The 27,888-nt window shown below is 55.2% G+C and overlaps 2 protein-coding genes across 10 annotated transcripts; both read left to right on the forward strand.

The window, feature by feature from the left end:
* Positions 1 to 937: 937 nt before the first annotated feature.
* On the forward strand, positions 938 to 24,088 carry SETD1A (SET domain containing 1A, histone lysine methyltransferase). 5 transcript variants are annotated; one of them, XM_061209546.1, is made up of 20 exons: positions 938 to 1,104; positions 1,848 to 2,012; positions 2,228 to 2,323; positions 4,086 to 4,356; positions 5,662 to 5,783; positions 6,016 to 6,245; positions 6,530 to 7,379; positions 7,528 to 8,313; positions 8,836 to 9,012; positions 9,147 to 9,234; positions 9,948 to 10,105; positions 10,262 to 10,349; positions 12,459 to 12,800; positions 18,890 to 19,924; positions 20,345 to 20,517; positions 20,610 to 20,720; positions 20,910 to 21,029; positions 22,574 to 22,711; positions 22,795 to 22,969; positions 24,013 to 24,088. In XM_061209546.1, exons 2-19 carry the CDS (start codon positions 1,863 to 1,865, stop codon positions 22,966 to 22,968), a joined length of 5,109 nt encoding a protein of 1,702 aa, XP_061065529.1. In that variant the 5' UTR covers positions 938 to 1,104; positions 1,848 to 1,862; the 3' UTR covers position 22,969; positions 24,013 to 24,088. The 5 variants fall into 5 exon arrangements, with proteins under 5 accessions (XP_061065529.1, XP_061065526.1, XP_061065530.1 ...); XM_061209543.1 differs by lacking the exon at positions 24,013 to 24,088 and having other exon boundaries at positions 22,795 to 23,623; XM_061209547.1 differs by lacking the exon at positions 24,013 to 24,088 and having other exon boundaries at positions 12,513 to 12,800; positions 22,795 to 23,623.
* HSD3B7 (hydroxy-delta-5-steroid dehydrogenase, 3 beta- and steroid delta-isomerase 7) lies at positions 24,085 to 27,865 on the forward strand. 5 transcript variants are annotated; one of them, XM_061209555.1, is made up of 7 exons: positions 24,085 to 24,266; positions 24,628 to 24,814; positions 25,025 to 25,180; positions 25,479 to 25,587; positions 25,665 to 25,764; positions 26,118 to 26,280; positions 26,812 to 27,865. In XM_061209555.1, the coding sequence occupies exons 1-7, from the start codon at positions 24,153 to 24,155 to the stop codon at positions 27,225 to 27,227; spliced, it is 1,245 nt and encodes a 414-aa protein (XP_061065538.1). In that variant the 5' UTR covers positions 24,085 to 24,152; the 3' UTR covers positions 27,228 to 27,865. The 5 variants fall into 5 exon arrangements, with proteins under 5 accessions (XP_061065538.1, XP_061065540.1, XP_061065539.1 ...); XM_061209557.1 differs by having other exon boundaries at positions 25,719 to 25,764; XM_061209556.1 differs by having other exon boundaries at positions 24,643 to 24,814.
* Positions 27,866 to 27,888: the final 23 nt, after the last annotated feature.

A 27,888-nucleotide genomic window follows, 5' to 3' on the forward strand; every position in this document is an offset into this window, starting at 1 on the left:
GAATCGACCAACCCACCCAAGTTCAAGTACGACCTAGTTTATCGTTTCTTACAGGACCGGTTCAAGGTCCTTTAGGGCCCACCGGCCTTATTACATAACTTTGAGACAGACTAAGATTTAATCACTAATGGCGGGCCAGTACGGGCAAAATGCGGCACCTTCTGAAGGCCTCAGTATCCCCATCTGTCAAATGGGCATCTTAAACAGCTAGAGGCCCAAGGAGGATAACGGGAGGAAAACGCTCCCTGCATTACGTGCGGCGCCAAACAGCCTGAGTCACCGTTGCTGGTAGTATTTTTCCACCTCCCGGGCGCCGCTCCCAGCCCACCCCGGTTTCGGAGGGTCCTACAGGAAGCGCCCCCGCGACGCCCGGCTCCACACGCTGACCACGCCCTCTGCGCGCGGCGCCTTGGCCCCGCCCACGAAGGAATTCGCAGATTCGCTAGGCCGGCTCCCCCTCAGAATTATTCGGGCCTCTCTATACTCGGCTGAAAATCCTCATCGGACTCTGTAGCCATTTCTCCCAGGTCAGAACTGAGCAGTCCTCTGAGTTGTGCTAGTAAGGAAGATCCAGGAAAAGTGGCCCACTCTGCCAACAGGGCTTGGCTAACCCCGGCATTATTTTCTTGACTCCACCAAGGCGGTTAAAGGGAGGCAACAGCTGAGACTTGTGGCGAATCTGCAGCCTCCCAGACCTTTGGCCGCATGAGGAAGCGGCAGGTTAGAAGAGCAAAGGAGCGCGCATCCTGTCTACTGATTCGCCCCGCCCGCCTGACGAATCTGCGCCTGTTCAACGCGCCACTCAAATCTCCCCAGCTCTGGCTGGCCTCCTCCCCTCCGCCCCGCCCCCTTATCATCAGGGATTAGTCGCTGCTTTCGTCGCCGCCGATTCGTCAAGGACCCCAGGCCAGAGCAGCTGGATAGCCGTGGTGAAGCCCACTCTCCGGGGGATGCGGCCAATCTCCAGGCTCCCTGGGCCGCAACTCTTGAGCCTTACAGCGCGCTGGCCGAGGCGAAGCCGCTGTTCTCGGCCCCGTGGGTCTCCCGGCGGCGCCCGTGGCGAAAGTGCGAATATAGAAGCTGTGCCCGCTGGGCCTCGCGCAGGTGGCGGTGGTGTTTGGTGCGCGCGCCGGGGAGGTGGTGGTGGGGGGGCGCCGCCACCGCCACCGCTGCGGGGCCGGGTCTCGCGCTGTCGCCGCCGCCGCCACCGCCTCGCGCCGCTGAGGTGCCGCGCGGGGTGGGGGGAGGGGGAGCCGCTCGCCGCTCGCGGGTGAGTGGGGCCGCGCCGCGCGTGCGCGGAGGTGGGGGGGCAGAACGCGCCGGGGCGGGAGGAGAGGGCAGCGGCGCGCGTTCCCCCACCCCCCGCCCAGATTCGGGGCCGAAGCCGGGTCTCGGGCTCGGTCTCGCGGTGTTTCCAACGCCCCGAAGAGGTGCCACCTCTTGGCCAGAGGATCGGGGCGCGGGGACGGGAGCCGGTGTGTGGGAGCGGGAGCCGGGCTTGGCCTGGGCCGCTGGCTGGTGAGGAGGCGGGAGGGGGCGGGGCCTGCCAGGGGGCGGGGGAGGGGTCTTGTGCCGAGGCCAAGTGGGGCGCGCGCTAGGGAGAGCGGGAAGGTAAGGGGGCGCGAGATGGGCCTGGGGCCTTGAGGAGAGAGTTGGGAGGTGGAGAGAGAATGGGGTGTTGCGGTGAAAGAAGGTACTTGGGAGAAAATCTGGGGGAGCCTCGGGTCATGGTGAGATGTGGAAACTGGGGTGATGAGGGTACCTGGAGTCAAGGGTAGTCGGTGAGGGGCAGCAAGGGAGGCAGGCCTAAGTCCTGAGCCCCCTTGCGTATTCCTCTTTCCTGACAGTGTAAATGAGCAAAGATGGATCAGGAAGGTGGGGGAGATGGGCAGAAGGCCCCGAGCTTCCAGTGGAGGAACTACAAGCTCATCGTGGATCCTGCCTTGGACCCTGCCCTGCGCAGGCCTTCTCAAAAGGTGTACCGATACGATGGAATCCACTTCAGTGTCAACGTGAGTGCCCCAGGCTTTTCCTTACCATTTAGGGAACTCAAGCCCCGTTCTCTGTTACCTCTGTTCAGCACCTAGAACTCCCATACCCATAGCCTGCCTTCTTTAAAGTGGGCAGCCAGCACCCAGCTCTTTTGCATATGGGTCTCCAAATGGGCTCTAGAGCTCAACACTGATTTCACCTTGAGCTGTCTTTCTGTTTCTGCTTTTCTTCCTAGGACTCAAAGTATATACCAGTGGAAGACCTCCAAGACCCCCGTTGCCACGTCAGGTCCAAAAACAGAGACTTTTCCCTCCCAGTCCCTAAGTTTAAGGTACGTGTCTGCTAGTTCCCTGGTGTGGTGGCCCTTGGAGGGTGTGGAGTAGTAGTAGTCCTGGTAGTCCAGTCTTAGTGTAGTGTAATAAAAGGGGGTTTTCCAATGAAAGGATCACAGCCAGATCTAATAATCTCTGAGGCTGTGAGACTGAGTTGTTCTGGACAGGAGGTGTGTTTATTTTCTAGAAAGATATAGGTAAGGTGTCTCAAGCAGGAGTGTTAACTTTTTGAAGGATGAAGACAGGTCTAGCTGCTGCACCTATCATTGTGTAGTTGTAGACAGCGCATAGCAAAACAGTGCCCTGTGTGTCGCTGCAGTTTCTCAGTTAAGGGGAGTGACAACACCAGGGACTCCACCCCTGGAGTCCTCTGTTCCTCGCCCCTCCTCCGTCTCGTTTCCTCAGAGGATTCGCATGTCCCTGTCCAGGCAGGAGACTCATCAGGCCTTGGAGCACTGGTCCTAGGAAACTGGTGGTTCTTAGTCTCCTTCGCTAATTCTTTATTATTATTCCTTTTTAAATAAGTCACTTGTGGGATTCTCTCATCCCTCTTTTTTCCCTTTGTGCACTTGTCCTGGACAATCTCTTTCCCACCCACAATTTTGACTATTACTGAAATGTTGATGACTTCCAAACCTCTGATCCCAGCCAAGATCAGTCTCTTGAACCCCAGACTTATACGCTTGGTGGAGGGACAGCTCCATCTGGAGGCCCCACAGAAACCTCAAGCTTAAGAGATGTAAAACAATTATCTTCACTCCCTTAGTTTTGCTCTTCTTTCTATTCTCCTTTTACTGATGAATGGCGACACTATCTACTCAGCTGCACAAGCTAGAAACCTGGGAGTCATCTTATGATTCTTCTGTCCTTAATGTGTCACCAAGTCGTGCTGACTCTATTTTCTAAACACATTTCTTTTTACCTTAATTTTTCTAATTCTGTTGCCACTCCTTTAATACAGACTCGTATTCATTTCCCCTGGTTTCCTCGCCTCCGTTCTCTTCTCCATTTTATTGCTGTCATTTGTCTCTGGTTTTACTGTTCTTTTATTTTACTTTTGCTGCCAAGTCCACGTTTTTTGTGCATTGGTGTGTATGATTATTCATCTGGCAAAGCCTCATCTCCTGCCTCGATACTGCATGCCTGTGTTCCATCCTACCACGCACTTTGCAGTTTCTAGGCAATGCCACGTTATTTTATAGTTCTCTGCCCTGCAGGTCCTGTCATTTTGGTCAACTCTGGTTTATCCGAAAAGCCCAGTTTGAATGAATTCTTTCCTGCCTCCACTCTGAACAAAGGTTTCCTTCTCTGGGCTCCCAAACACCCTGTCTCCACCTTTGCTGACACTTGTTTTGTTTTGTCATGTTGCGATTGTGTGTGTCTGTCTTGTTTACTCTTCTGAATAGGAATCTCTTTTTTTCACATCTTTGTATTTCTAGTGCTCAGTTCTTGGTAATGACTTAGTAAGAGCTGAACTAGTGAATTATTTCTATATAACTAGTTATTTCCATGGAGGTTTAGTTTTCAGTTTGTGCGTTTCTTTTCCTGGTTCTTGTCATTATTCTGTGGTGAGAAGAATTCAGGGAAGAGATGGGTCAAGACTGATGTATCCCTTGTTGGGACCCCCTTCCCCGTTCCCTTGCCTCGTAGTTTCCCAGTTTTATCTCTCTTGGCCTCATGGATTTCGCTAAAATTTCCCAAAGGGCAAAGGAGCAGTGGTCAGTATTGAGACGCTGGACTTAACTACTGTCCTTTCCACAGCTGGATGAATTCTATATCGGACAGATCCCACTGAAAGAAGTGACTTTCGCAAGACTGAATGACAACGTGCGGGAGACCTTCCTGAAGGACATGTGCCGAAAGTATGGCGAGGTGGAAGAGGTAGAGATCCTTCTTCACCCCCGTACTCGCAAGCACCTGGGCCTAGCCCGTGTGCTCTTCACCAGCACTCGGGGAGCCAAGGAAACAGTCAAAAACCTCCACCTTACCTCCGTCATGGGCAACATCATCCATGCCCAGCTCGACATCAAAGGTGAGTTCTCCATCACCTGCTGCCCACGGTTGGGCTCTGGCAGAGATGGTACACGCAAATGCCTATTGGGGCCAGGCAGGTGATCAGGTTCATGATTTCTCATCTGAAACCTTTGGGCCAGGTGTGTTTCTGACATCAGAATATTACAGAGAGTTTATGGTACAGATACGGGTTTTGTTTTGTTCTTTTAACGTTTATTTATTTATTTACTTACTTATTTATTCATTTTGGTTACTGCCGGGTCTTAGTTACAGCACGTGGGATCTTCCTTGCAGCATGCGGGATCTTTAGTTGCGGCATGGCGGGCTCTTAGTTGCAGCATGCGGGATCTAGTTCCCTGACCACGGATCGAACCCGGGCCCCCTGCACTGGGAGCGTGGAGTCTTAACCACTGGACCACCAAAGAAGTCCCCAGATACGGTTTTTTGTGTATTGTCTTTGGCAGGGTTGGGGCAGCACCCTTTAGTCTAATGTATGACTGTATTTGCAAGAAAATGTATGAAGAGTCACACTAGGTAGAATGAATAAGAACTATACTAAATAGCCTGATGTCAGGTTTTGACACCAAATTCTAAAAACACGAGGTTTTGAAATTTTGGATTGAGAATTAGGGACCTGTATAGGTGAGTGAAGCAATCTGGGCTTCTGTGCTAAGGAGCAGTAGGGAGGGGTGGGTACTGTGGCATACTGTCTAGTGGCATCGGAAGGAGGCAGCTGTTAGTTGGCATTAGCCAGTTTGTAGGTGGGAATGAGGACTAACATAGATAGTTTTTCTTAAAGCCAGAAATCTAGGTTCTTGTGTGAAATCTCCTGGGTTTTAAATGTTGCATTCCTCCCTTGTCCTCGCCAATAGTTTAAGTGATTGTGTAGGGCAAATAAAACACAATGGTGGGCTGCGTTTAGCCTTCAGGCTGCCGTTTTGCAACTTTAGTTTATAGGATGAAGAGGATGGTGGGATGTAGCATCAGACTACTGGGTTTGAATTCTAGTTTTACCACTTTGTGCAGGTTAGTTTTCTTTAAGCCTATAAAATAAAATAGGGGTACGGATGCTTCTCTCTCCTGGTGATCATCCAACATAGTAGCGCACGTTAGAAGTATTTTTGTAAACTGTGAAATGTCACTCAGTACGTTGTCTGTAGTAGTTATTACATAGAGATGAGGTAGAAGAACTGAAAGCCCCAAACCCAAGACTCCAAGAAATCTTAGGAAACTTGAGGCCCGAGAAAGAAGTGTGGGGACACGAAATCAGAAAGGAGTTGTTTCCTCCATCTGACTCTGTTGGTTCCCATTTTCCTCCCTCCAGGACAACAACGAATGAAGTACTATGAACTGATAGTCAATGGCTCCTACACCCCTCAGACAGTGCCCACTGGGGGCAAGGCCCTGAATGAGAAGTTCCAAGGCTCTGGTGCAGCCACTGAGACGGTGAGAAGCTTGTGGTTGCTTTAGCCCTATCCACATGTGCCCGGTGCTCAGATGCCAGAAGCAGCCTTTGGGAGGTTCTGGACTTCATTGTTAAGTATAGGAAGAGCCAAGGAAAAGAGGCCTAGCTTTTTTCAAAAAGCAGGGAATTGGGGTTCTTGGTTTGGTGAAGGGCATATTGTCAAATGGTGCTTGATCTCTTTTCCTTTCTCCCTGCTCCACTCTCTCCCTCCAGACTGAATCCCGCCGCCGCTCCTCCTCCGACACAGCTGCCTTCCCAGCAGGCACTGCTGTGGTGGGCACTCCTGGCAATGGCACCCCCTGCTCCCAGGACACAAGCTTCTCCAGCAGCCGACAAGACACCCCATCTTCCTTCGGCCAGTTCACCCCTCAGTCCTCCCAAGGAACCCCCTACACGTCTCGGGGCAGCACCCCCTACTCTCAGGATTCTGCCTACTCCAGCAGGTACAGCGGAAACACCCTCCGGGACCCCCAGATTCTCGGAGCTGCCACTGGGAAGAAGAAACCTAGAGTCTCTAAGAGGGAGTTGGGAGTAATTTGCCTTAGTTTCTCTGGATCCAGCCAACAAATCCCTGTCCTCAGGGAATTTACTTTCTAGCTAGGAACCCAGTAGCGTGTAGATCTTCCTTTGGGGGCAGCATAGAGGGGTTTTGGGTACTGACAGCGGGGCATCAGGGTTGGGGCATGCGGAGCTGAACCCAGCTAACCCCTCTGCACGTTTTCTCCAGCACCACTTCAGCCTCCTTCAAGCCCCGGCGGTCAGAGAACAGCTACCAAGATTCCTTCTCCCGCCGCCATTTCTCTGCGTCTTCAGCCCCCACGACCACCTCTGCAGCCGTCTCCGCCACCACTGCAGCCACCGCCGCATCCTCCTCTTCTTCCTCCTCGTTGGCCTCGTCCTCTTCATCGTCCTCTTCTTCCTCATCCTCTCATTTTCGTGGTTCTGACTCAAACTACCCAGCATATTATGAAAGCTGGAATCGCTACCAACGCCATGCTTCCTACCCACCCCGCCGGGCAACTCGGGAGGAGACCCCTGGGGCACCTTTTGCCGAAAATACAGCTGAGCGCTTCCCACCTTCCTACACCTCCTACTTGCCCCCTGAGCCCAACCGGCCTGCTGACCAGGACTACCGGCCTCCTGCCTCAGAAGCTCCACCCCCAGAGCCTCCAGAACCTGGTGGAGGCGGGGGTGGTGGGGGGCCCAGCCCTGAGAGGGAAGAAGCTCGAACCTCCCCCCGCCCAGCCTCACCTGCCCGTTCCGGCTCTCCGGCCCCAGAGACCACCAATGAGAGTGTGCCCTTCGCTCAGCACAGCAGCCTGGATTCCCGCATTGAGATGTTGTTGAAGGAGCAGCGTTCCAAGTTTTCTTTCCTGGCTTCTGACACCGAGGAAGAGGAAGAGAACAGTACCACGGGCCCTGGGGCTAGGGACACAGGGAGCGAGGTTCCTTCTGGGTCAGGTCACGGGCCCTGCACGCCCCCTCCAGCCCCGGCGAATTTTGAGGATGTGGCACCTACAGGGAGTGGGGAACCAGGAGCTACCCGGGAGTCACCCAAAGCCAACGGACAGAACCAGGTGAGGTTGGGCTCAGCCAGGGGAAGTCCCTGGGATCCAGGAGGCAGGGTTGGGAGAAGGAAGGGAACTAGGCAAGAGAACAGAGATTTGAGGAAAAGCCCAAGGAACAGGCAGTAGCTTTCTGTGACCGTCCTCTGCACCCCTACAGGCTTCTCCATGCTCTTCTGGAGAGGACATGGAAATCTCCGACGATGACAGGGGCGGCTCACCCCCTCCGGCCCCAACACCCCCCCAGCAACCTCCCCCCCCTCCCCCTCCCCCTCCCCCTCCCCCTCCGTACCTGGCTTCCCTTCCGCTTGCTTACCCTCCCCACCAGCCTGCCTATCTCCTCCCACCCCGACCTGATGGGCCACCGCCCCCCGAGTACCCCCCACCTCCTCCGCCACCCCCCCACATCTATGACTTTGTGAACTCCTTAGAGCTCATGGATCGACTTGGGGCTCAGTGGGGAGGGATGCCCATGTCCTTCCAGATGCAGACCCAGATGTTAACTCGGCTCCACCAACTGCGGCAGGGCAAAGGATTGACCGCTGCCTCAGCTGGTCCCCCTGGTGGGGCTTTTGCGGAGGCCTTCCTCCCATTCCCGCCCCCCCAAGAGGCAGCCTATGGCCTACCATATGCTCTGTACACGCAAGGGCAAGAAGGCCGAGGGGCATACTCCCGGGAGGCCTACCAGCTGCCTTTGCCCATGGCAGCCGAGCCCCTGCCCTCCTCCTCAGTCTCAGGAGAAGAGGCCAGGCTGCCTCCCAGGGAGGACGCAGAGCTGGCAGAGGGCAAGGCCCTGCCATCGGCAGGCACCGTGGGCCGTGTGCTGGCCACCCTAGTCCAAGAGATGAAGAGCATCATGCAGCGAGACCTCAACCGCAAGATGGTGGAGAATGTGGCCTTTGGAGCCTTTGACCAGTGGTGGGAGAGCAAGGAAGAGAAGGCCAAGGTGAGGGCCAGTGCCTGGGACTGGGGAGACCTGGGGCTCCACTGGAGGGAATAGACCTCCAGCTTCTTCAGGCTACACAGCTCAGAATAGAGAAGAGAGGTGATTGGGGCAAGTGGAGAGAGAGACTGTGGGCACTCGGTGGCACACACAGCTGGGCCCAGGGCAGTTGGGGGGCACACAGAACAGTAGAAGAAGCAGGAGTCTGAGAGTCAGAAGAGCTTTGTCTTGGTTCCACTGCTTCCTTGTGGTGGACGAAGCCCTTAAATCTCTCTGGGCATCAATCTGCAGGGTCTCCATTTGTAGCGTGGGAATAATAGTAGCAGCTTCATAAGATTGATGGACTGAATGAGTGGACTTTCGAGAAAATGCCTGTACAGGGGCTGGTGCGAGGGAGGTGTGGCATAGATATGTGTCAGATGGAGAAGTGAGTAGATGCATTTCTGTATTCCTGGGGCCTGGGAGTAGTTCTGAGGCAAGAGGGAGCGCCTGGGTTCTGGAGCTCGATCCCCCTACTGCCTGCAGCCATTCCAGAATGCAGCTAAACAGCAAGCCAAGGAGGAGGATAAAGAGAAGACAAAGCTCAAAGAGCCAGGCCTGCTGTCCCTGGTAGACTGGGCCAAGAGTGGGGGTACCACCGGCATCGAAGCCTTCGCCTTTGGGTCAGGACTGCGAGGAGCCCTGCGGCTGCCTTCTTTCAAGGTACCCAGAATTGTGATCTTGCCTAGTTGCGTGGGGAGAGGGGTTGAAGGGGGGCTTCCCTTCCTTGGAGTGAGGGTGGTTGGGAACCATGAGTGTTTGGGTTTTAAAGGGCACCATCTCTTTTCATCTCCCAGGTAAAGCGAAAAGAGCCTTCGGAAATTTCAGAGGCCAGTGAGGAAAAGAGGCCCCGGCCTTCTACTCCAGCCGAGGAAGATGAAGATGGTGAGTGGGAGGTCAGGTGAAGCAGAAAGGAGGAAAACGGCTGCTTCGATTCTGATAGGAAAGCAGGAGGCAGGGATGAAGGGGTGAAGGTGTCTTGAGGGCAAGGAGCCAAGTGAAGAATTGCAACAGGTTACAGTAAAGCAGTTCTTTGAGATGTGAGAAGGTTCAGGTAGGGTTATCCCTGGATTTTAGCTGTGGTTTTTATTTCTGGTATGCTGACGTAAGTTTTCTGTGTTTCACTTTTTCCCCTTAAGAGAGGAATAATTGCGAGGTTAAAAGAGGTTATCTACCCAAGGTTACCATCTAATGCTTAAGCGCTCTTACACCCTTCCTACCAGTTTGTCTAAGTCTGAGCTATAGGTTGACAGCTTCCGTGGCGGGAAACTTCCTTACTGAGTCTGATCTGCTTCCCTGGAGACCCGTTGGCCTTAGTACTATTTTCTTGGGCCAGACATAACAAAATCGCCTCACTGTTCCACCCATCGCAGAAAAAGATGAAAGATAAAATGGGTGCAATGTGTTTAAAACTGTGTAAAATGTGAAGTAAAATGTGCAGTTTTTATGTTTCTCTGCTGAGCTTCACCTTCTTGTCTGTAAAATGAGGTGTGTGTTGTGGGACCATGAGAAAGATCAGTGATGGTGTGTGCAGAGCTCCTTTCCCAGGGTAGGGCTACTACTGCTGATGGTAAACTGCACTACTCGTCTGGGCCTAGATGCTGAGCGAGAGAAGGAGGTTGGAGAGCCAGGACGTCCGGGGACCAAGCCCCCAAAACGAGATGAAGAGCGAAGCAAGACCCAGGGCAAGCACCGCAAGTCCTTTGCTCTGGACAGCGAGGGGGAGGAGGCATCCCAGGAGTCCTCGTCAGAGAAGGTGAGGAGCTGAGGCACCCGGTCCCTGCCAAGAGCCTACGTCCTGAGTTCCTGCCGCCGTAGCCAGCTTCTCTCTGGGCTGGAGCCCTGGTAGCTGTGCTTCCTGGAGGACCAGTTGTCCTTCTTCTATTAATTCCCCTTTGTCCCTTTCCTTAAGGATGAGGAGGACGAGGAGGAAGATGAGGACGACGAAGAGCGTGAAGAAGCCATGGATGCTGCAAAGAAGGAGACAGAGGCATCAGACGGTAAGCACGCACAGAGTACAGTCAAATTCTGGGGAAGGAGGGACTCAGCCACCTGTCCAGCCCTTTCTGAGCCCACGTAACCTGCCTGCTGGATTGATTGTCCATCTTTGCCTTCCCCCCAAACAACTGCCTTTTAGCCCCATCCTTTGGAACCCTTGGCCCACTGTAAACAATACCCAGAACACTCCCTCCTGCTTACCTCTGAAACATGCTCTCCCCTGAAGACAACCCAGTACAGCCCATTTATTTTCCCAAGGTAAGGGGGCTGCATTCTCCTGCTGCCCCACTGTGCCCTTCCCTCTTTGGGCACTGCTCTTCCGTTAAGGCCCGGCCACTGAGCTGTGCCTCCTTCTTCCCCTCGCTGCAGCTGCTGGCACCAGACACACCTCTGTTCTTCAGTTGAACACCTGTCTGTTCCTCCACATTTATTGAGGCTTGAGTACACGGTTCAGTCTCTCTTTTATTCCTTTGCTCAGAATTAGATATCGAGCCCCTCCCGTGTGCCAGACACCGTTCTAGGTATTAGGGACATATCAACGACCAAGACACATGTGGTCCCTGCCTTTTTGGAGCTTACGGTCAAGGTGGGGAGGCGGGGACTTGACATACAAGTGGACAAATAGTTGCACCTCAAGTAGAGATACTTGCTTTGAAGAAGATGAACTAGGGTAACGGGGTAGGGAGTGACAGGGTCAGGGAACGGGAAAGGTGGACTGTTTTACATCTGATGGTGAAGGGATGCCTCCGAGAGGTGCCATTTCAGCAGAGGCCAGAATCATGAGAACGGTGATCTGAGAGCCTCTCTCTCAGGAAAGCAGAGGGCGAGGTCATCTGCTAAGAGTGAGAGGTGCAGACCCCTACACATCCACTTGGTCACCAATTCCTGTCCGTTTTACCGCTTCAGTGTTTCTTGAATTTGTCACCTCCCTTGTTCCTGCTCTCCTGTCTTTCTCACTCCGAGTCTGCAGCAGATTTTTTTGTTTGTTTGTTTAATTAATTTATTTATTTATTTTTGTCTGTGTTGGGTCTTCGTTGTTGCGCGCGGGCTTTCTCTAGTTGTGGCGAGCAGGCTATCCTGTGGTGGCTTCCCTTGTTGCGGAGCACGGGCTCTAGGTGTGCGGGCTTCAGTAGTTGTGGCACGTGGGCTCCAGTAGTTGTGGCTTGAGGGCTGTAGAGCGCAGGCTTAGTAGTTGTGGCGCACAGGCTTAGTTGCTCCACGGCATGTGGGATCTTCCCGGACCAGGACTCGAACCCGTGTCCCCTGCATTGGCAGGCGGATTCTCAACCACTGCACCACCTGGGAAGCCTTCTGCAGCAGTTTTGACTGTTTTCCCTATTTCTGTTTCCATCCTTCTCATTTCAATCCATTTTCCAGCCTGCTGATGGAATCTTTCCTAAAATGCACACCTGACCCTGTTACTCTCCGCCATTAAGTCTCTTCCTGGCTCCCTGTCTTCCACAGGTGACTCTCAGCCTGATGCCTTAGGCCATTTGTGATCTAGCTCCTGCTTATCTGTTCAGCTTCATCCTGCCATTCTCCAGACCCCTATTCGATTATGTTCCTCCAAGACTCTGAAATTCTTAATTTCTTAGAGCCCTTCCAATGTATTACCACTCCCAGAGGCATAGACCATATAACATTTTCTAAGCTTATTTTACCCTGGAATCCTTTTTCAGAGTCTGTTGTCCAGGCAGTGTCTATAAGACCCACTTTGGGAAAAGCTTTGGTGGTTAGGGCAGGCTGCTTGCCAGTCTCCAAGGGCACCATCTTCTCTTACCTTTGACGTCCCCACTCAGCCCCCGCGTCTGCTGGGTGGACTCCTTCTTGTCCTTCTTGACTTCAGCATCTCCTTCACAGGGATGCCTTTCCTGACTTGATCAACCAGGCAGAATCCAGGGCTTCCCTTTGCCTGCTCCACTAGCCCTTCATACTGAAGTTTATCACACTGTGGACAGATTGGGTGCTTCTCCAACTCCTTGAGGGTAGGAATCCCCAGCACCTAGCACGGAGCCTAACATATCCCTAGTAGTGAGTCAGTGAATGAACCCACGGCTTGACCAAGAGAGGGGTCTTCTCACCTCGCCTGATTCCCCCTTCTGGATTTCCAGGTGAGGACGACGAAAGCGATTCGTCCTCCAAATGTTCTCTGTATGCTGACTCAGATGGTGAGAATGATAGTGCATCGGACTCGGAGAGCAGCAGCTCATCCAGCTCCGCATCTTCTTCATCTTCTTCCTCTTCTTCCTCATCGTCCTCCTCATCATCTGAGTCCTCCTCTGAAGAAGAAGAGGAAGAGGAGCAGCCAGCAACCATACCCTCAGCATCATCGCCCCCCAGAGATGTCCCCGTGCCCCTGCCAGCACCTGCGGAGGAGCCTGAGCCAGAAAGGGTTGCAGACTCCCCAGTCACACCTCTCCCCGAACAGGAGAAGTCTCCAGCAAGACCTGCAGGTAGGTGGTGCGGAACTGTTGTTGTAGTCTTTGTGTATGTGTGTGTCTGTCTTCATGGGAACAGTGTGGTTGACATTTATTAATTGTATACGAGTGTGTGACTTTGTTGGAAAACATACAAAATTGGATGGAAGTCACTATCTCCTGTCACTCCTCCCTTGGAGACATTTATGGCCTAACACACTCAAACTGCACTGCCATGTACAGTTTTCAGAGTTAGACCAGGGTGTTTGGCTACTAAAGTAAAACAGAATGATCTTTTCCCAAATAAGTAAAAGAGAGAACTCCTAACTTAGTAAATTTCTCCTACCAATTTTTCTTAAGCCTCTTCCTTAATGTGTAGTATATGCCTGATTAAATGGTCAAATTGGATAGATAATAACTATTAACAACATAAACTCAGAACTTAATTCTGTCTTTGCTTTCCTTTGTGGATTTGTACATTCAGTTGTTATTTTATATCACACGCATAATGTGTCTTGCTGAGTGAACCGTTCCTTCAGGCGATAGATACTTACTTATTGAATCCTTACAGTGGGTGCAAGGGATGTGATGATATATGCACAGTAGGCACTGTTTTCACTGTCATGAAGCTTACAGTCTATAGGGAGAGACGGTTTAATCTCTACTTAAGATAATACTTAAGAAAATCTGTGACTACGAACTGTAAGAGCCATGAAAGAAAAGTACAGGGTACTCTGAGAACCTGAGCATATCTGTGAGGAAGTCTTCTCTGCTGAAGCACCATTGGGCTGAAATCAAGCCAAAGCAAGCAGGAGGGTGTGATTAGCATGTGCAAAGGCCCCAAAGCAGAGTAAATGGCATGTTGGAAGACAAAAAAGAAAGCTAATCTTCTGGAGAGCTGAGAGTGACGGGGAGCTGGGGTGGCCTAAACTGGAGAGATGAGCGAGGGCTGGATCATGCAAAATGAGTAGACCACACTAGGAATTTGGGCTTTATCTTGAGGGCAGTGGAATGCCATCAGAGGACTGACGTGGTTGTATTTGTGTTTTGAAAAGATGCAGTGCAGAGAAAACTTGGAGAGGGGCCAGAGTTTGTGCAGGGAGATTAAGAGGCTATTGCAGGAAGTAAGGCAAGCAATGGTGGTAACTTGGAGTAGGTTGCTCTTATGGTGGAATTAATTCAGTTTTCAAGTTTTGCTTCAAAGATGCATGTGGCCTTCCAGAGATCTCTCTCGAACATTATTGAGAATCCGTGGTCTGAGATAGGCAGTGAGCACAGGAAGACCTCCTAGCACTGAGGCGCTCTGTTCTGGCCCAGACCCCATGAGAGAAGGAGTCGAGGTTCTGATTAATCCTAAGACACCTCTCAGTCTCTCCGAAGTCCATCGGTGGCAGAAGAGCCGATGGAATCGTAGGTCAGGGGGCAGCAATATCAGTACTCTTTCATTTTCAGGGTAGGAAGAAAAAGTGGGATGTGATCAGATTTGCATTTCAGAAAGATCATTCTCGCAGGAGGGGGAGGGATTTGGAAGAGGTGAGGAGGGAGGTGGGGCAGCTCATGAGACGGTTTGAAAGGATGCAGGTAAGCGAAGGGCCTGAACCAAAGCCAGAGTGGTTACAGTGAGGTGCAGGGAGTGGAAGTGGGGATGAGGGTTTCAGAGAAATTTAGGACATAGAACCACTTGGTTAAACTACTTACCAGGAAAGGAAACTCGAGAACCAGAACTAGGAAGAAGGCTGATGCATTTAATTGGGGTTAAGTTTCATGTCCCTCTGGGACCTCCAAGTAGAAACAGTCAGTGGGCTGTTGGATCAATAGATCTGAAGCTATACACCTGAAACTACCACAACATTGTTAATCAACTATATTCCAATATAAAAAGTTTAAAAAAAAAAAAAAGATCTGAAGCTCTAGAAAACAGTAGGCTGGAAATGCGACAGGTATTTGAAAGTATGGGTGTGAATACACTTGTGTATACCTTGGAAGGATGTATGGAATGAGAGAAGGGGGCCAGAGCCTTAATTGTCTTACAAGAGATAGGGGGGCAGAGTGGAGCCAGAGGAGGCTGAAAAGGAGTGATCAGAGAGGTGGGAAGGAAACCAGGGAGCTCGGGTTTTCAAAAGGAGGGAGTGGCCTGTATTGGAAGGCCACAAAAGGAAAAGCGTCTGTTGGATTTGTCAGTTAGGAGGTCACTGGTGACCTTATCAATTTCAGTAGCATGGCTCAAGTTAGGGGGTGTTAAGGAGTGAGGGCAGGTGATAGATAACCAGTCTTTTGGAAGGGTAAGCTACTCTTGCGAAAGAAGACAGTTGAGGGATGGTACTTAATAATATTAGTTAACGTTAATTGAGTAGATCCCATGTGCCAGGCCTAGCACGTTGCAAATTTCACTTTCTCATGTACTTCTCACAACATCTCTGCTACTCCCATTTTACAGGTGAGGAATTTGAGGCTTAGTGAGTTGTTCAAGGTTACCCAACTGGAATTGGAGAGACAGCAAGAAAATGCGGGGTTGGTGGAGGGTTAGCTTTTCCAAGTACGTGAGACTGAAGGGACGAGGGAGCTGGTGGATGGACCAGGAGAGAGAGGAGCACTTGCTAGAGCAGCACACCTGGGGGGGATGGACGCTCTAGGTCGGATGCAGGTCTCTCGGTAAATGGGGAAGCAGGGAGTTGTGGGGTTTCAGCCAAAGGCCTCCTTTTCCTCTCTTCAGTAGGAAGGCAGGACATTTCTGAGCATGAGGGGGCATGAGTGGAGTAGAAGCCTGGAGTATGAGGAGGGTGGGGAGTGAGGATGAAAGCCAGCAACTCAGAAGCCCTGCTGAGGCCGGGGGTTGGGGTGAAGGAGGAGAGAAGGCAGGTGGTTGGGTGGATTCCGGGTTAGGGGTCTACAGGGTGGAAGTGGTGGAAGGCTGCGGAAAGTAGCGTGAAAGGAAAGGACAAAGCAAGGGCCGCTGTGGTCTGTGCACAACAAAGAATGAAGTTAATTTAGGGGGAGGGTGATGAGCTAGAGGGCGGGGCAGTAGAGGATGGGAAATTGAACAGGTGCAGTGGGGTGAACTGAAAGGACCTGGGGAACTGTGGTCAGAGGGTAGGGGTCAGAGTGTCACCGTCCAACGTGGAGGGGGGTGACAAGGTTGGGTGTGTGACTGGTGGAGGGTAGCTGAGGATGAGTGAATGTGAGAATCTGGCTAACGGGTGGGCTCTCAGAGTCCCTTAGGTAGATGGCAGAGGTGGGAGAGGAGAGGAAAATTAAGGCTGGTCCCTTGGCTTTTAGAGAATGGTAGGGAAAACCGAGCTACCAAGGACACAACTGGATAGAGGCCTGTGTGGCCCGATGGCAGGAGCCTAGGAGGGGGCTTGTCTGGTGGATCCCAGGGACAGGGGCCTGGACACCTTTAGGACTTGCTTTTCTTCTGTCTTCCCCTCTGATTCATCCCGCTCTCCTGCAAATGGTCTTCCTCTGCTTCTCCATTCCATCAGAGGATGTCTGCCCCCACAGACAGACTCCCTCATTTCTTTTTTTTTAAGATTTATTTTTATTTATTTATTTATTTTGGCTGCACTGGGTCTTAGTTGCGGCACGTGGGATCTTCATTGCGGCATGCGGGATCTTTTACTTGTGGCATGTGGTCTTCTTAGTTGTGGCATGAGGGGTTCTTAGTTGCAGCATGTGGACTCTTAGTTGCGGCATGTGTGTGGGATCTAGTTCCCCGACCAGGGTTCGAACCCGGGCCCCCTGCATTGGGAGTGTGGAGTCTTACCCACTGGACCACCAGGGAAGTCCCACCCCCTCCTATCTTAGAACCTTATCCTCAGGGAAGTTTCTGGTTGGGCTGGCTTGGGTCATTTAGCCATCAGTTAATGATGGCCAGGGGCAGGGAGGGAGTGGGGTAGGTCATGCCGTAGAAACAGTGGCTTCTGGGAGTTGTGTAGACTGGGCAGGTAACCTGAAAGTTGCCTCCCTAAATGTTGAAAGGCCCTGCCAGCTTTTCTTCAGGACGGGGATCAAAAGGGAAATCTGTGGGAAGAAGCTGAGTCGGGGGTGGCGGGGTGGAATTTGTTCTCAAGGGCCAGGCTTCCAGAGGGCCCAGTGGGCTAGGTTGGGAGGATGGATCAGAGGAGAGGCCCGCCCCAAAGCGCTGGAGAGGAGAGGATGTGAGAGGACTCGTAGGACCTGGGGGACTGGGGACCAGCACCTGGGGCCTCACTAGCTTCAGAGTGTGGGTTACTCCTGGCTGAGAGCCCAGGGGTGTCCAGACCCTCGGGAGACAGGAGGCTGAGGGCGTGTCGGTTGAGGCAGTGGACACATGTTGATCACTGCCTGCTTGCTTAGGCCAGGCCTGGTGCTGGCTGCCCTTTAGCTCTGTGGGTGGTAGGGCCAGACCTGTAGCCGCTGAGTCCCAGGCTAGGAGGTCCAGAGCAGCGCGGGGCAGTAGGTAAGACCCCGAACTCAACCCAGGCTGCCCTGGGATGCAGGTCTTGTTCTGTCACTTGCTAGCTGGGTGACTTTGGGCAGGTTATCGGCCTCTCTCTGCCTTGACTTCGTACCTGTAAGAAGGCATTAATAATAGTACTCACCTCATAGGATCGTTGTGAGAATTAAATGAGTACTTACTGTATGCGAAAGGCTTGGATTGGTGCTTGGCACAAAATTCTAGCTATTAATCTGCTGCAGCCAATTTGAAGATGGCAGTTGAGAACCACCAGCTTTCTGGTTCTGAGAGGAAGATGTTACCAATGTCTGAGAAAACTGGGGAAGTCTTTACAAAGGTGGTGTCATTGAGCTGGGTCCAAAAGCTGCGTGTGGGCTTTCTGGATGGGCGAAAGGAGAGAGGCATTCCGAACAAAGGGAACCATGTGAACAAAGGGAACCATGTGAGCAAAGGGAACCATGTGAGCAAAGGGAACCATGTGAGCAAAGGGAACCATGTGAGCAAAGGGCCGGGGGCCTGAAAAGCCATGCCTGCTTGACTGGCTAAAACCTAGGATGAGAGGGCAAGGCTGTGGACCGGTCATGGGGATGGGTCAGGTCTGCAGGACAGGGTTGGGCCCTGGGGAAAGGGCTATGCATGCCTTGAGCAATGTTCAGACCCCAGCAGTCAGCAGCAGGCTTGGGGGTATTCACAGAGGGAGGATGTGCTCCCTGTCCCTGTTAGCTGGGGAGAGACAGCACCGCCTGCTCCTCATCCTTGGGACCTCAGCTTCACCCTCAGCTTCTTTTTTTTAATTTATTTATTTTTGGCTGCATTGGGTCTTCTTTGCTACGCACGGGCTTTCTCTAGTTGCGGCGAGCAGAGGCTACTCTTCATTGCGGTGCGTGGGCTTCTCATTGTGGTGGCTTCTCTTGTTGCAGAGCACGTGCTCTAGGTGCGCAGGCTTCAGTAGTTGCGGCACGCAGGCTCAGTAGTTGTGGCTCGCGGGCTCAGTAGTTGTGGCTCGCGGGCTCTAGAATGCAGGCTCAGTCTTTGTGGCGCACGGGCTTAGTCGCTCCGCGGCATGTGGAATCTTGCTGGACCAGGGATTGAACCCATGACCCCTGCATTGGCAGGCGGATTCTTATCCACTGTGCCACCAGGGAAGTGCCACCCTCAGCTTCTTGAGGGGAGACTTCCTGACCCCTTTCTCACTTGGGCAGGTCCACAGTGCAATTTTATAAAATAGTTTAATAAAAAGATTGTTTCTTACATTGTATCTTTTTCACTTCACTGAACAAAGAATATTGTTTGTAGTCAAAATAATGGATGCTTTAATTCAGATCTGGACAACTGCATCCTGGTTATAGAATGCAGCTGACAGAAAGTCGTCTGATCTCTGTGTCTAGTTGTTGGATGTGGTTCTGTCACCGCCAGTCTTGGTAAAAAGACTAGAGTCCAAGTGTTTGTTTCCTTTGAGCCCCTACCCCCGCCCTTCAGAGATCGGGCTGCACATGTGTTTCATGTGATTGTCTCCGTCGCAGCAGAAGTTCTGTGAGGGCAGGAGTGTCTGTGGGGAGCTGAGGAGTGAGGGCAGCTGGGGTGTGGACTCCCCAGGGAGGCTGGCCGGGTTCTTGCGGGTAGCGAATCTGTGATGACGGTCGGCCGAGAAGCTGACCCTCTCCCTTTCCCTGTGTGCTTCCCTCCCCAGGTTCCACGGAGGAGCCGCCCCCCAGTGTGCCCCAGCCAACCCCAGAGCCACCGGCTGGGCCCCCGGCCCCCGCCCCCCGCCCCGACGAGCGCCCCTCCTCTCCCATCCCCCTCCTGCCCCCACCCAAGAAACGCCGGAAAACCGTCTCCTTCTCTGCAGTGGAGGAGGTGCCGGCCCCAGAGCCTCCCCCCGCTGCCCCACCGCAGGTCAAGTCTCCCGGCCCCGCCTCCCGCAAAGTCCCCCGGGCCGTGGAGCGGACCATTCGCAACCTGCCCCTGGACCACGCGTCTCTGGTCAAGAGTTGGCCTGAGGAGGTGTCCCGAGGAGGCCGGAGCCGGGCTGGAGGCCGATGCCGCTCCACCGAGGAAGAGGAGGCTGAGCCAGGGACAGAAGTGGACCTGGCCGTGCTGGCCGACCTGGCTCTGACCCCAGCCCGACGCGGGCTGCCCGCCCTGCCCACTGGCGACGACTCAGAGGCCACAGAGACATTGGACGAGGCGGACCGCCCGGGCCCCCTGCTCAGCCACATCCTCCTGGAGCACAACTATGCCCTGGCCATCAAGCCGCCGCCCTCCACGCCGGCCCCTCGGCCCCTGGAGCCAGTTCCTGCCCCTGCGGCCCTCTTCAGCTCCCCGGCAGACGAGGTCCTGGAGGCCCCTGAGGTGGTGGTGGCTGAGGCGGAGGAGCCAAAGCAGCAGCAGCAGCGGCAGGAGGATGGGGAGGAGGAGGAGGAGGAGGAGTCGGAGTCGTCGGAGAGCAGCAGCAGCAGCAGCAGCGACGGCGAGGGCGCCACCCGGCGGCGCAGCCTCCGCTCCCACACGCGGCGCCGGCGGCCGCCCCCGCCCCCCCCGCCCCCGCCGCCCCCCACCTTCGAGCCCCGCAGCGAGTTTGAGCAGATGACCATCCTGTATGACATTTGGAACTCGGGCCTGGACTTGGAGGACATGGGCTTCCTGCGGCTCACATACGAGCGGCTGCTGCAGCAGACTAGTGGGGCTGATTGGCTTAACGACACCCACTGGGTCCATCACACCAATATCCTGAGCCCCAGAGGCTGGCCTTCTCAGGACAGGGGGGCAGGCCCGGGGGGGCGGGCGGGGGGGCTTCCCTGCGGTCGCTCAGCCAGGCACTGTCCTCCTGAGATCGTTCCTAGGGTCTGCATTGGCCTCCTTCCCTGTCCAGTTCTCTGCCACGTTCAGCTTGGGTATTTATTTCTCCCCTGGCTACCAAGCCGCCATTGCTCTCTGTTTCGTGCCTCTTTTCTGCCTCCCAGAGATTCTGTGGCAGGAAAGGTGGGGTCTAAGACTTATTTCTCTCCATCTTTCTGTCCTCACACTGAGTATGCTCAGGACCTCCAGCTAAGGTCTCCTTGGGCTGGGACTGCGGGGGAGAGAGGAGCGGAGCCCCAGGGATCTGGCTGGTGAGGACCCCGTTCTCTTCCTTAACACCCCGCACTCACCAACCTGAGCACTCCGAAACGCAAGCGGCGGCCCCAGGATGGGCCCCGCGAGCACCAGACAGGCTCGGCCCGCAGCGAAGGCTACTACCCCATCAGCAAGAAGGAGAAGGACAGGTACCTGGACGTGTGCCCCGTCTCGGCCCGGCAGCTGGAAGGAGCGGACACTCAGGTGAGGCTCTGCCCTGGTACCTGCCCACTGGCGGCATCTTCTTCCCATTAGTTCTCCTGTCACTTACCTCCTCCCTGGCCTGCACCTCACAGGGGACTAACCGTGTGCTTTCGGAGCGCCGTTCTGAGCAGCGGCGGCTCCTGAGCGCCATCGGCACCTCCGCCATCATGGACAGCGACCTGCTGAAGTTAAACCAGCTCAAGGTGAGGAGTGGGGGCTGAGGAGGGAAGGGGCGCCACTGGAAGACAGCGTCGTGGAGCCCCCCCCGCCCCCAGGGGTGGGCCGGCGGCGAGTGGCCAGAACACCCTCCTGCCCCGGAGGTCTGAGGGGAGGCAAGCAACCGCTAGGTTGAGGGGGATGTCCAGCAGCACAGTCTGCCTTCCGCCCTCTAGTTCCGGAAGAAGAAGCTCCGATTCGGCCGGAGCCGGATCCATGAGTGGGGGCTCTTTGCCATGGAACCCATCGCAGCTGACGAGATGGTCATCGAATACGTGGGTCAGAACATCCGCCAGGTGAGGCCCCACGCCCAGCCCCTGACCTGACGGCAGCCTGGGTTGCCAACACGAGAACCACCTGGCCCTCGGGGTCCCTCCTGGTTCTGAGACTTAGCCAGTGAAACCTGCTTTTCTTTTTTTTCCCTTCCTTCCTTCAACAACTAGTAATGGGTACTAGTAAACTAGATGTTGATGATTCAGCAAGAAACATAAGGATGGTGTTGGGTTGATACGAGAGGGGGTGCTCAGGGAGGCAGGGGAGGTGGGAGCACAGTGATGTTTAAACCAGGGGCTGAAGGACGCTGAGCAACTCCCAGGCCCGGGTGAGGGGAAGGGTGCTCTCCACTGTAGGACGGCACATGCAGAGGCCTGGAGGCAGGATGGTCTTAGGGCAAGGAGGTCAGTACGGCCACTTGGAAAAACTAGGGCCAGTGGCAGCAACGTGAGGCTGGAGGGGGCCGGTGGAGGCCGGACGCCGCGGAGCTTGGGAGCCACGTTAATGAGTTTGGACCGATGGTGAGAGGAGAAAGGTTGCTGCGAAGCATTAGGCAGGAGAGGACTTTGGAGGTTACTAAGCTCCATCTGACTGCAGCATGCAGAGAGAACTGGAGGCTGAGATGGCAGGGTGGGGCTGTTGCAGAGATCCCGGCTGAAGGCTTGGGCTAGGCAGTGGGTCCAAGGTAGCAGGAGTCTGTGGGTCCAAGGTAGCTGGCAGGACCAGGCAATGAGTTGGTTCTGGGGAATGAGGGCGAGGGCTGAGGCGAGATGGTTTCTCGGTGCTGCTTTAGCAGCTGGGAGTAGGTAGGGCTGCCAGTGAGATAGGGAGCGAGGAGGAGCGGATGTGTGGTCAAGATGAGCTCCTGTCAGCACATGTGAAGTTGCAGTGACTGGGGGACATCTACCGGGTGTCGCCCAGCAGTTCCACTGAGGTGGATTTGGCTGGAGATGGAAGTTTGGGAGGAGTTCCCCCCACTTAGCTGGCAGTTGAAGCCCTGGAAGAGAGTGAGTTCACCTGAGGGGAGTGTGCAGAGGGTTTATCGTCCTGTTTTCTGGGAAATGAGGTACTCCTTCTCACCCAAGAATGTGGGCCCTGGCGTGGACAGCAGCAGCCGTGGGCGCCTGTTTCAGAGAGAGGGTCCTGGGAGAAGGGATGAGTAGGATTCAGTCCGTGAAACGGCCACTGTCATCTCAGGAACCGACCCAGTCCCCAGGAGTCTGGGGGCTCTCCCGTGGGCCAGGCAGACATTCCAGGAGGAGACAGTGACTGCTTCTCCTGCCCAGTGGCCAGTGCAGACTTCCCTGGGGTCCTGTGGGTGACCTTGTCATAACGGCAGCCAAAGGTATTGGGAGGTGGGGGTCCTGGAAGCAAAGTCAGGAGTCAGCGCCTTGGGGTAGCGGGTGCCAGAGGGAGAGCTGTGGATCCAGGACAGGCCAGTGTGGCTCCCGGGGTGGCAGCTGGGAGACTGTCTGGACCCCCCATCACAGGGGCCAGTGGGGTCAGGCCTAGCCTGGCAGGAAGCTGAGGGGAAGCCCCCTGACCATCGCACCCTGTCCTCTATTAGATGGTGGCCGACATGCGGGAGAAGCGCTACGTGCAAGAGGGCATTGGCAGCAGCTACCTGTTCCGGGTGGACCACGACACCATCATCGACGCCACCAAGTGTGGCAACCTGGCGAGGTTCATCAACCACTGCTGCACGGTGCGCAGGGGGCCGGGTCGGGGGGAGCGGACGGGGCAGGAGCCGAGGGCGCGGCCGTGACTCACGCTGCCCTCTTCCTATAGCCCAACTGCTATGCCAAGGTGATCACCATCGAGTCCCAGAAGAAGATCGTGATCTACTCCAAGCAGCCCATCGGCGTGGATGAGGAGATCACCTATGACTACAAGTTCCCGCTGGAGGACAACAAGATCCCGTGTCTATGTGGCACCGAAAGCTGCCGCGGCTCCCTCAACTGAGGTGGGGCAGGACTGGTGCCCTCACCCCTATTTATTCCCCTTGGTGCCCTGAGCTCCCAGCCCACCCAGCCTTAGTGGGCTCAGCAGGGCCCACATGCCCCATCTCCAAATGTGGGGTTGGGGGGGCCCCGAGCCTAGCGAGGGAGCCTCAGTCCCTTGAGGCAACTTCCGCTTCCCTTCTTGCCCCTGCCCACCCACCCCGATTTTTTTTCTTTGCGGAGAAGAAGCTGTAAATGTTTTGTAGCTGCCAGCAGCTGTTTCCTGTGGAAACCTGGGGTGCCGGCCTGTACAGATCCTGTTCTTGGGGGGGGCTGCATAGCCCCCTTGCTTTGTGTTAATGGGGACTTCCCCTCTGTGCCCTGCGTGCACCCCTCCCTAGTTTAGGGGTCTCTAGGGGCAGTGGCCATGTTCTCCCCCTGGGGGGGGGGCCCTGCGCCCCCAGTCCTGGGGACTCTGTGCCTGGAACCCTGCCTCATCTTCTGTTCCTGCCAGACCCCGTGGGTCACCCTCCCACCCTGGTGTCTGGAAGCTCCGGCTTTGCCAGGCCAGGATGGTGGGGGGCGGTCCCTTCCTGTTGGGCTGGACTGTACATATGTTAATAGCGCGAACCCAACGCCACATTTTTATAATTGTGATTAAACTTTATTGTACAAAAGTGTTTTGTCAGTATCTTTGGGGAGGAGCAGGGTGGGATGGGGGTTGAGGACAGAGGGTGGGGCAGGTGAAGACAGGGAAATAGGTGGCCTGAAGTTTGGGGTGGCTAGAGGGGCTTTCGGGCAAGATCCCAGACCTGCAGACTCAGCCACCATCACTCTGGGCCAGCAGACAGGCTGCAAGAGCCATCCAGAAATCCCCCGCCAAGGCCAGCCAGTGTGGGGCCAAGGTCAGGCCTCCCTTCCCTTCCCAAAACCACAGCTGCTGCTGGGCTTCTGGCCTCCTGGGAAATCCAGCAAGAGGGAAAGGCTGATATCATGCACCGGGAGTGAGGTCACCCTGCCTGCTCCATTCTGTGGCTGAAACCCCTACTCCGCACCCACCCGGCAGGTTCTGGCTCCCCCATCCCCCTTGCCCAAGTTTTGCTGGAACCAGATGCCAGTGCAGCCCGGAGCGGCCACCAGAGGGTGCCCTGTGGCAAGAGCGTGGGGGGCGGAGAGGTGGAGGCTGGGCTGGCCTCTGTTCCTGGAATGGGCCAGGAGGGAGGAGGAGCAAGCGGAAGGGGACGGTGTGTCGCTGGCCCAGGAGACTATAGAAGACGGCCTCCGGTGGCCGGTTTGGGCGGCCTGGGACCGTGGCTGCAGGTAGGCTGTGGTGATGCCAGGACCTGGGGGTCCCTTCCCCCAGTCCCAGCCCTTTTCGCCTTCCTCTACCCTGCCTCCCCAGCTCCCTGCCAACCACCCTTCGTTTTTTGTCCCAGAACCTCTCCCTCCACCTCAAACCCTGACCCCTTCCTGCACGCCAAGCCCTCCCCCTTATCTCGGTAACTGCAGCTGGCAGGGTCAGAGGGCAGGTAGCCTGGCCACTGCAGCGACAGCTACAGCCTCCAGAAACAGCTCTGGCCCCTGGGTCACTGCTCCAGGCCACTAAGCCAGGGACCCCTCCTAGGAGTAACGGGGCCGCTGGTGCTGGGGCAGTTGGTGGCTGACAACCCAGGCGCGCCAGTGTCTCTTTCCCCAGCCAGGCATGGCAGACTCTGCACAAGCCCAGAAGCTGGTGTACCTGGTCACAGGTGGCTGTGGCTTCCTGGGGGAACATGTGGTCCGCATGCTGCTGCAGCAGGAACCCCAGCTCCGTGAGCTGCGCATCTTTGACCTACACCTGGGTCCCTGGCTGGAGGAGCTGAAGACAGGTGACTGGTGGGGGCGGGGTGGGGGCGGGGGCGGGTGTGGAATCCCTTCCTTGTGGAAAAGATGATGCCTGTTATGTTCTCCAGTGCGAATGGATAGGATGAATGAGTCACACTGGGAAAATGTGGCTCCCAAGGGTGTGGGCCGAACCCAGCAGCTGGCTGACAGCCTCAGCTCTGACATTGCCTCTGGCTGCCCCTACCCACTCCCAGGGCCCGTGCAGGTGACTGCCATCCAGGGGGACGTGACCCAGGCCCACGAGGTGGCAGCAGCTGTGGCCGGAGCCCACGTGGTCATCCACACAGCTGGGCTGGTGGATGTGTTTGGGAAAACCAGTCCTGAGACCATCCATGAGGTCAACGTGCAGGGTGAGATGCTCCTTACCTGTTCTGACAATGTCCTCAATACTCCCTGGCACATGGCCTGATCTTGGCTGTTTGTTTCCTGCCCCCCTCTTTGACCTTGACCTCTGTGATTCCCCTGTGACAATCTGTCCTGTGGACACTTCTGCCCCTGTCATGGCAGGCCAGCCCTCACTGACCTGCTGTGGTTCTCCCTGGGCCTGGGGAAAGAAGGCACGTGTCCTCATCCAGCTTTGGGATGGGGAGGGGAAAGACGCAGAGGGGGAGGAAGCTTCAGCTTGGATACACCCCCGCCTTCCCCCAGGCACGTGGAATGTGATTGAGGCTTGTGTGCAGACTGGAACACGCTTCCTGGTCTACACAAGCAGCATGGAAGTTGTGGGTCCCAACATCAAAGGCCAGCCCTTTTACAGGTGAGCTGAGGTTCCCCCAATACTTCAAGGGCCCCATCTCCCCTCAGCATTAAGAATCTTCCCTCTCCCCCAACTAGGGGCAATGAGAATACCCCATACGAAGCAGTACACAGACACCCCTATCCTTGCAGCAAGGCCCTAGCTGAGCAGCTCGTCCTGGAAGCCAATGGGAGGAAGGTGAGACTGGAGAAGATGAGATGTAGGAGACGGGGGTGGAAAGGGCTGCCAGGCAGAGGCAGAGCCAGGGCCTGGGGGCTCCTTTTTTTTCCCCTTTTGGCCACACTGCATGGCATGCGGGATCTTAGTTCCCCCACCAGGGAATCGAACCCCAGCCCCCTGCGGTGGAAGGGCAGAGTCTTAACCACGGGACCACCAGGGCAGCCCCTGGTTTTCTGTTTGTTCATTTGTTTCTTACTGTGGGCTCCTTTGCATCCTGCCCTGGATTCCTTCCATCTCCAGCTTGAGGAGATCAGGGCAGAGGGCAAACCACCAGGTCCTAGGTCTTAGCATTGCCTGCCTTTTGCCCCCAGGTCCTTGGGGGGTTGCCCCTCGTGACATGTGCCCTGCGTCCCACCGGTATCTACGGCGAAGGCCACCAGATCATGAGGGACTTCTACCACCAGGGCCTGCGCCTGGGGGGTCGGCTCTTCCGGGCCATTCCAGCCTCTGTGGAGCACGGCCGGGTCTACGTGGGTGAGGCCGGGGCTAGGCGTTGGGGGAGGCTAAAAAAACAGGGCAGGACCCACAGGTTCTGGGGCGAGGGTTTGTTCTGTACTCTGGCTAAAAAAGGATGGTCTGTACATGGGCCAGAGCAGACTCTGATATGTGGGCCTTGTCTGCAGGGGCCACAGAGAAAACAGTGTCCGTGCCAGCTGGGAAGGCTGAGGTCAATACCATGTCATAGGCTGAGGAAAGGGTTGCAGTTTTGTGAGCAGCATCTTCCCAGGAGAGGAGAGGGGGAGCACCTGCCCAGGACTAACAGAATAAGGAATAGCATCCACATAGGCTGGCCTGGGAGAGTAAATGGCTACAGGGGCCTGGGAGAAAGCAGCCTTCAGCAGGGCCGTAGTTATGTGGGCAGCATCTACGTGGGCCCAAGGACGGGGTGCCTTGTCCATGCCCTGGCCCAGAAGAGAGCAGTATCTACATGGTTGCAAGGGCACTCAAGGACATATCCGCCCCCGGTTCTCTCCTCGGCACCCCCTCTCCCCCCTGTACCCACAGGTAACGTGGCCTGGATGCACGTGCTGGTGGCCCGGGAGCTAGAGCACCGAGCTGCGCTCATGGGTGGCCAGGTGTACTTCTGCTATGACAACTCACCCTACAAGAGCTATGAGGACTTCAACATGGAGTTCCTGGGCCCCTGTGGACTCCGGCTGGTGGGCACCCGCCCACTGTTGCCCTACTGGCTGCTGGTGTTTCTGGCTGCCCTCAATGTCCTGCTGCAGTGGCTGCTGCGGCCGCTGCTGCTCTATGCGCCCCTGCTCAACCCCTACACGCTGGCTATGGCCAACACCACCTTCACCGTCAGCACCGACAAGGCTCGGCGCCATTTTGGCTATGAGCCCCCGTTCTCCTGGGAGGAGAGCCGGACCCGCACCATCCGCTGGGTGCAGGCCATGGAGGGCTCAGCCCAGTGACGGTGGAGCTGGGCCTGGAGGCCAGCATGGCACAGCCATCCAGGTCCAGAGCCCTCAGACCCTGGTGGGGAGGGAAGGCTGCATTCTAGAGCCGGAGGAGGGGTCTGGTGCCAGACTGGCTGTCCTAGAGCTCTCCACGTTGTAATTCATGAGCCTTGAGCCTGTGTCCTAATACCCCTCAGTTCTAGGGCAGGGTTTTGGAGCAAGTGTGTCTTCACTCTCAACCCAGGCCTGACGGCTGGTTGGCGAGGGTCTGATTCCCCTGACATTCTCAACGGTCCCATCCCGTTTCTGGCTTTTCAAGCAGGAAGTGGGTAGAAGTTCCACAGGGCCTCGTGCTGGACCTCGGATATCCAGGTGTGATCCTCAGACCCGGATTCAGAGTGAAGATGCTTTCTGGCTCCTCCCACCACCTTTGTCCCTCCTTGGGGGTCATAGTCCCATTATTTTAAAACATTTATTACCTTTGGACATTTATCTTTTAATTCTCTTCAACGAAGGCTGAGGAAATCTGTGTATTTTCACCTCTTGCCACCCCTCTACCCAAATCAGTTCCTGCAACACTGTTTGATCTCTGCCTGAGGATGCCCCAGTAATGCTGTACCAGTCCAAGCCCTGGATTAAAACTCCTTCTCCAAGCCCGTGTCCATCCACCTGTCCA

The sequence above is a fragment of the Eubalaena glacialis genome, chromosome 13, assembly GCF_028564815.1.
Source record: "Eubalaena glacialis isolate mEubGla1 chromosome 13, mEubGla1.1.hap2.+ XY, whole genome shotgun sequence".
NCBI classification, from domain to species: domain Eukaryota; kingdom Metazoa; phylum Chordata; class Mammalia; order Artiodactyla; family Balaenidae; genus Eubalaena; species Eubalaena glacialis.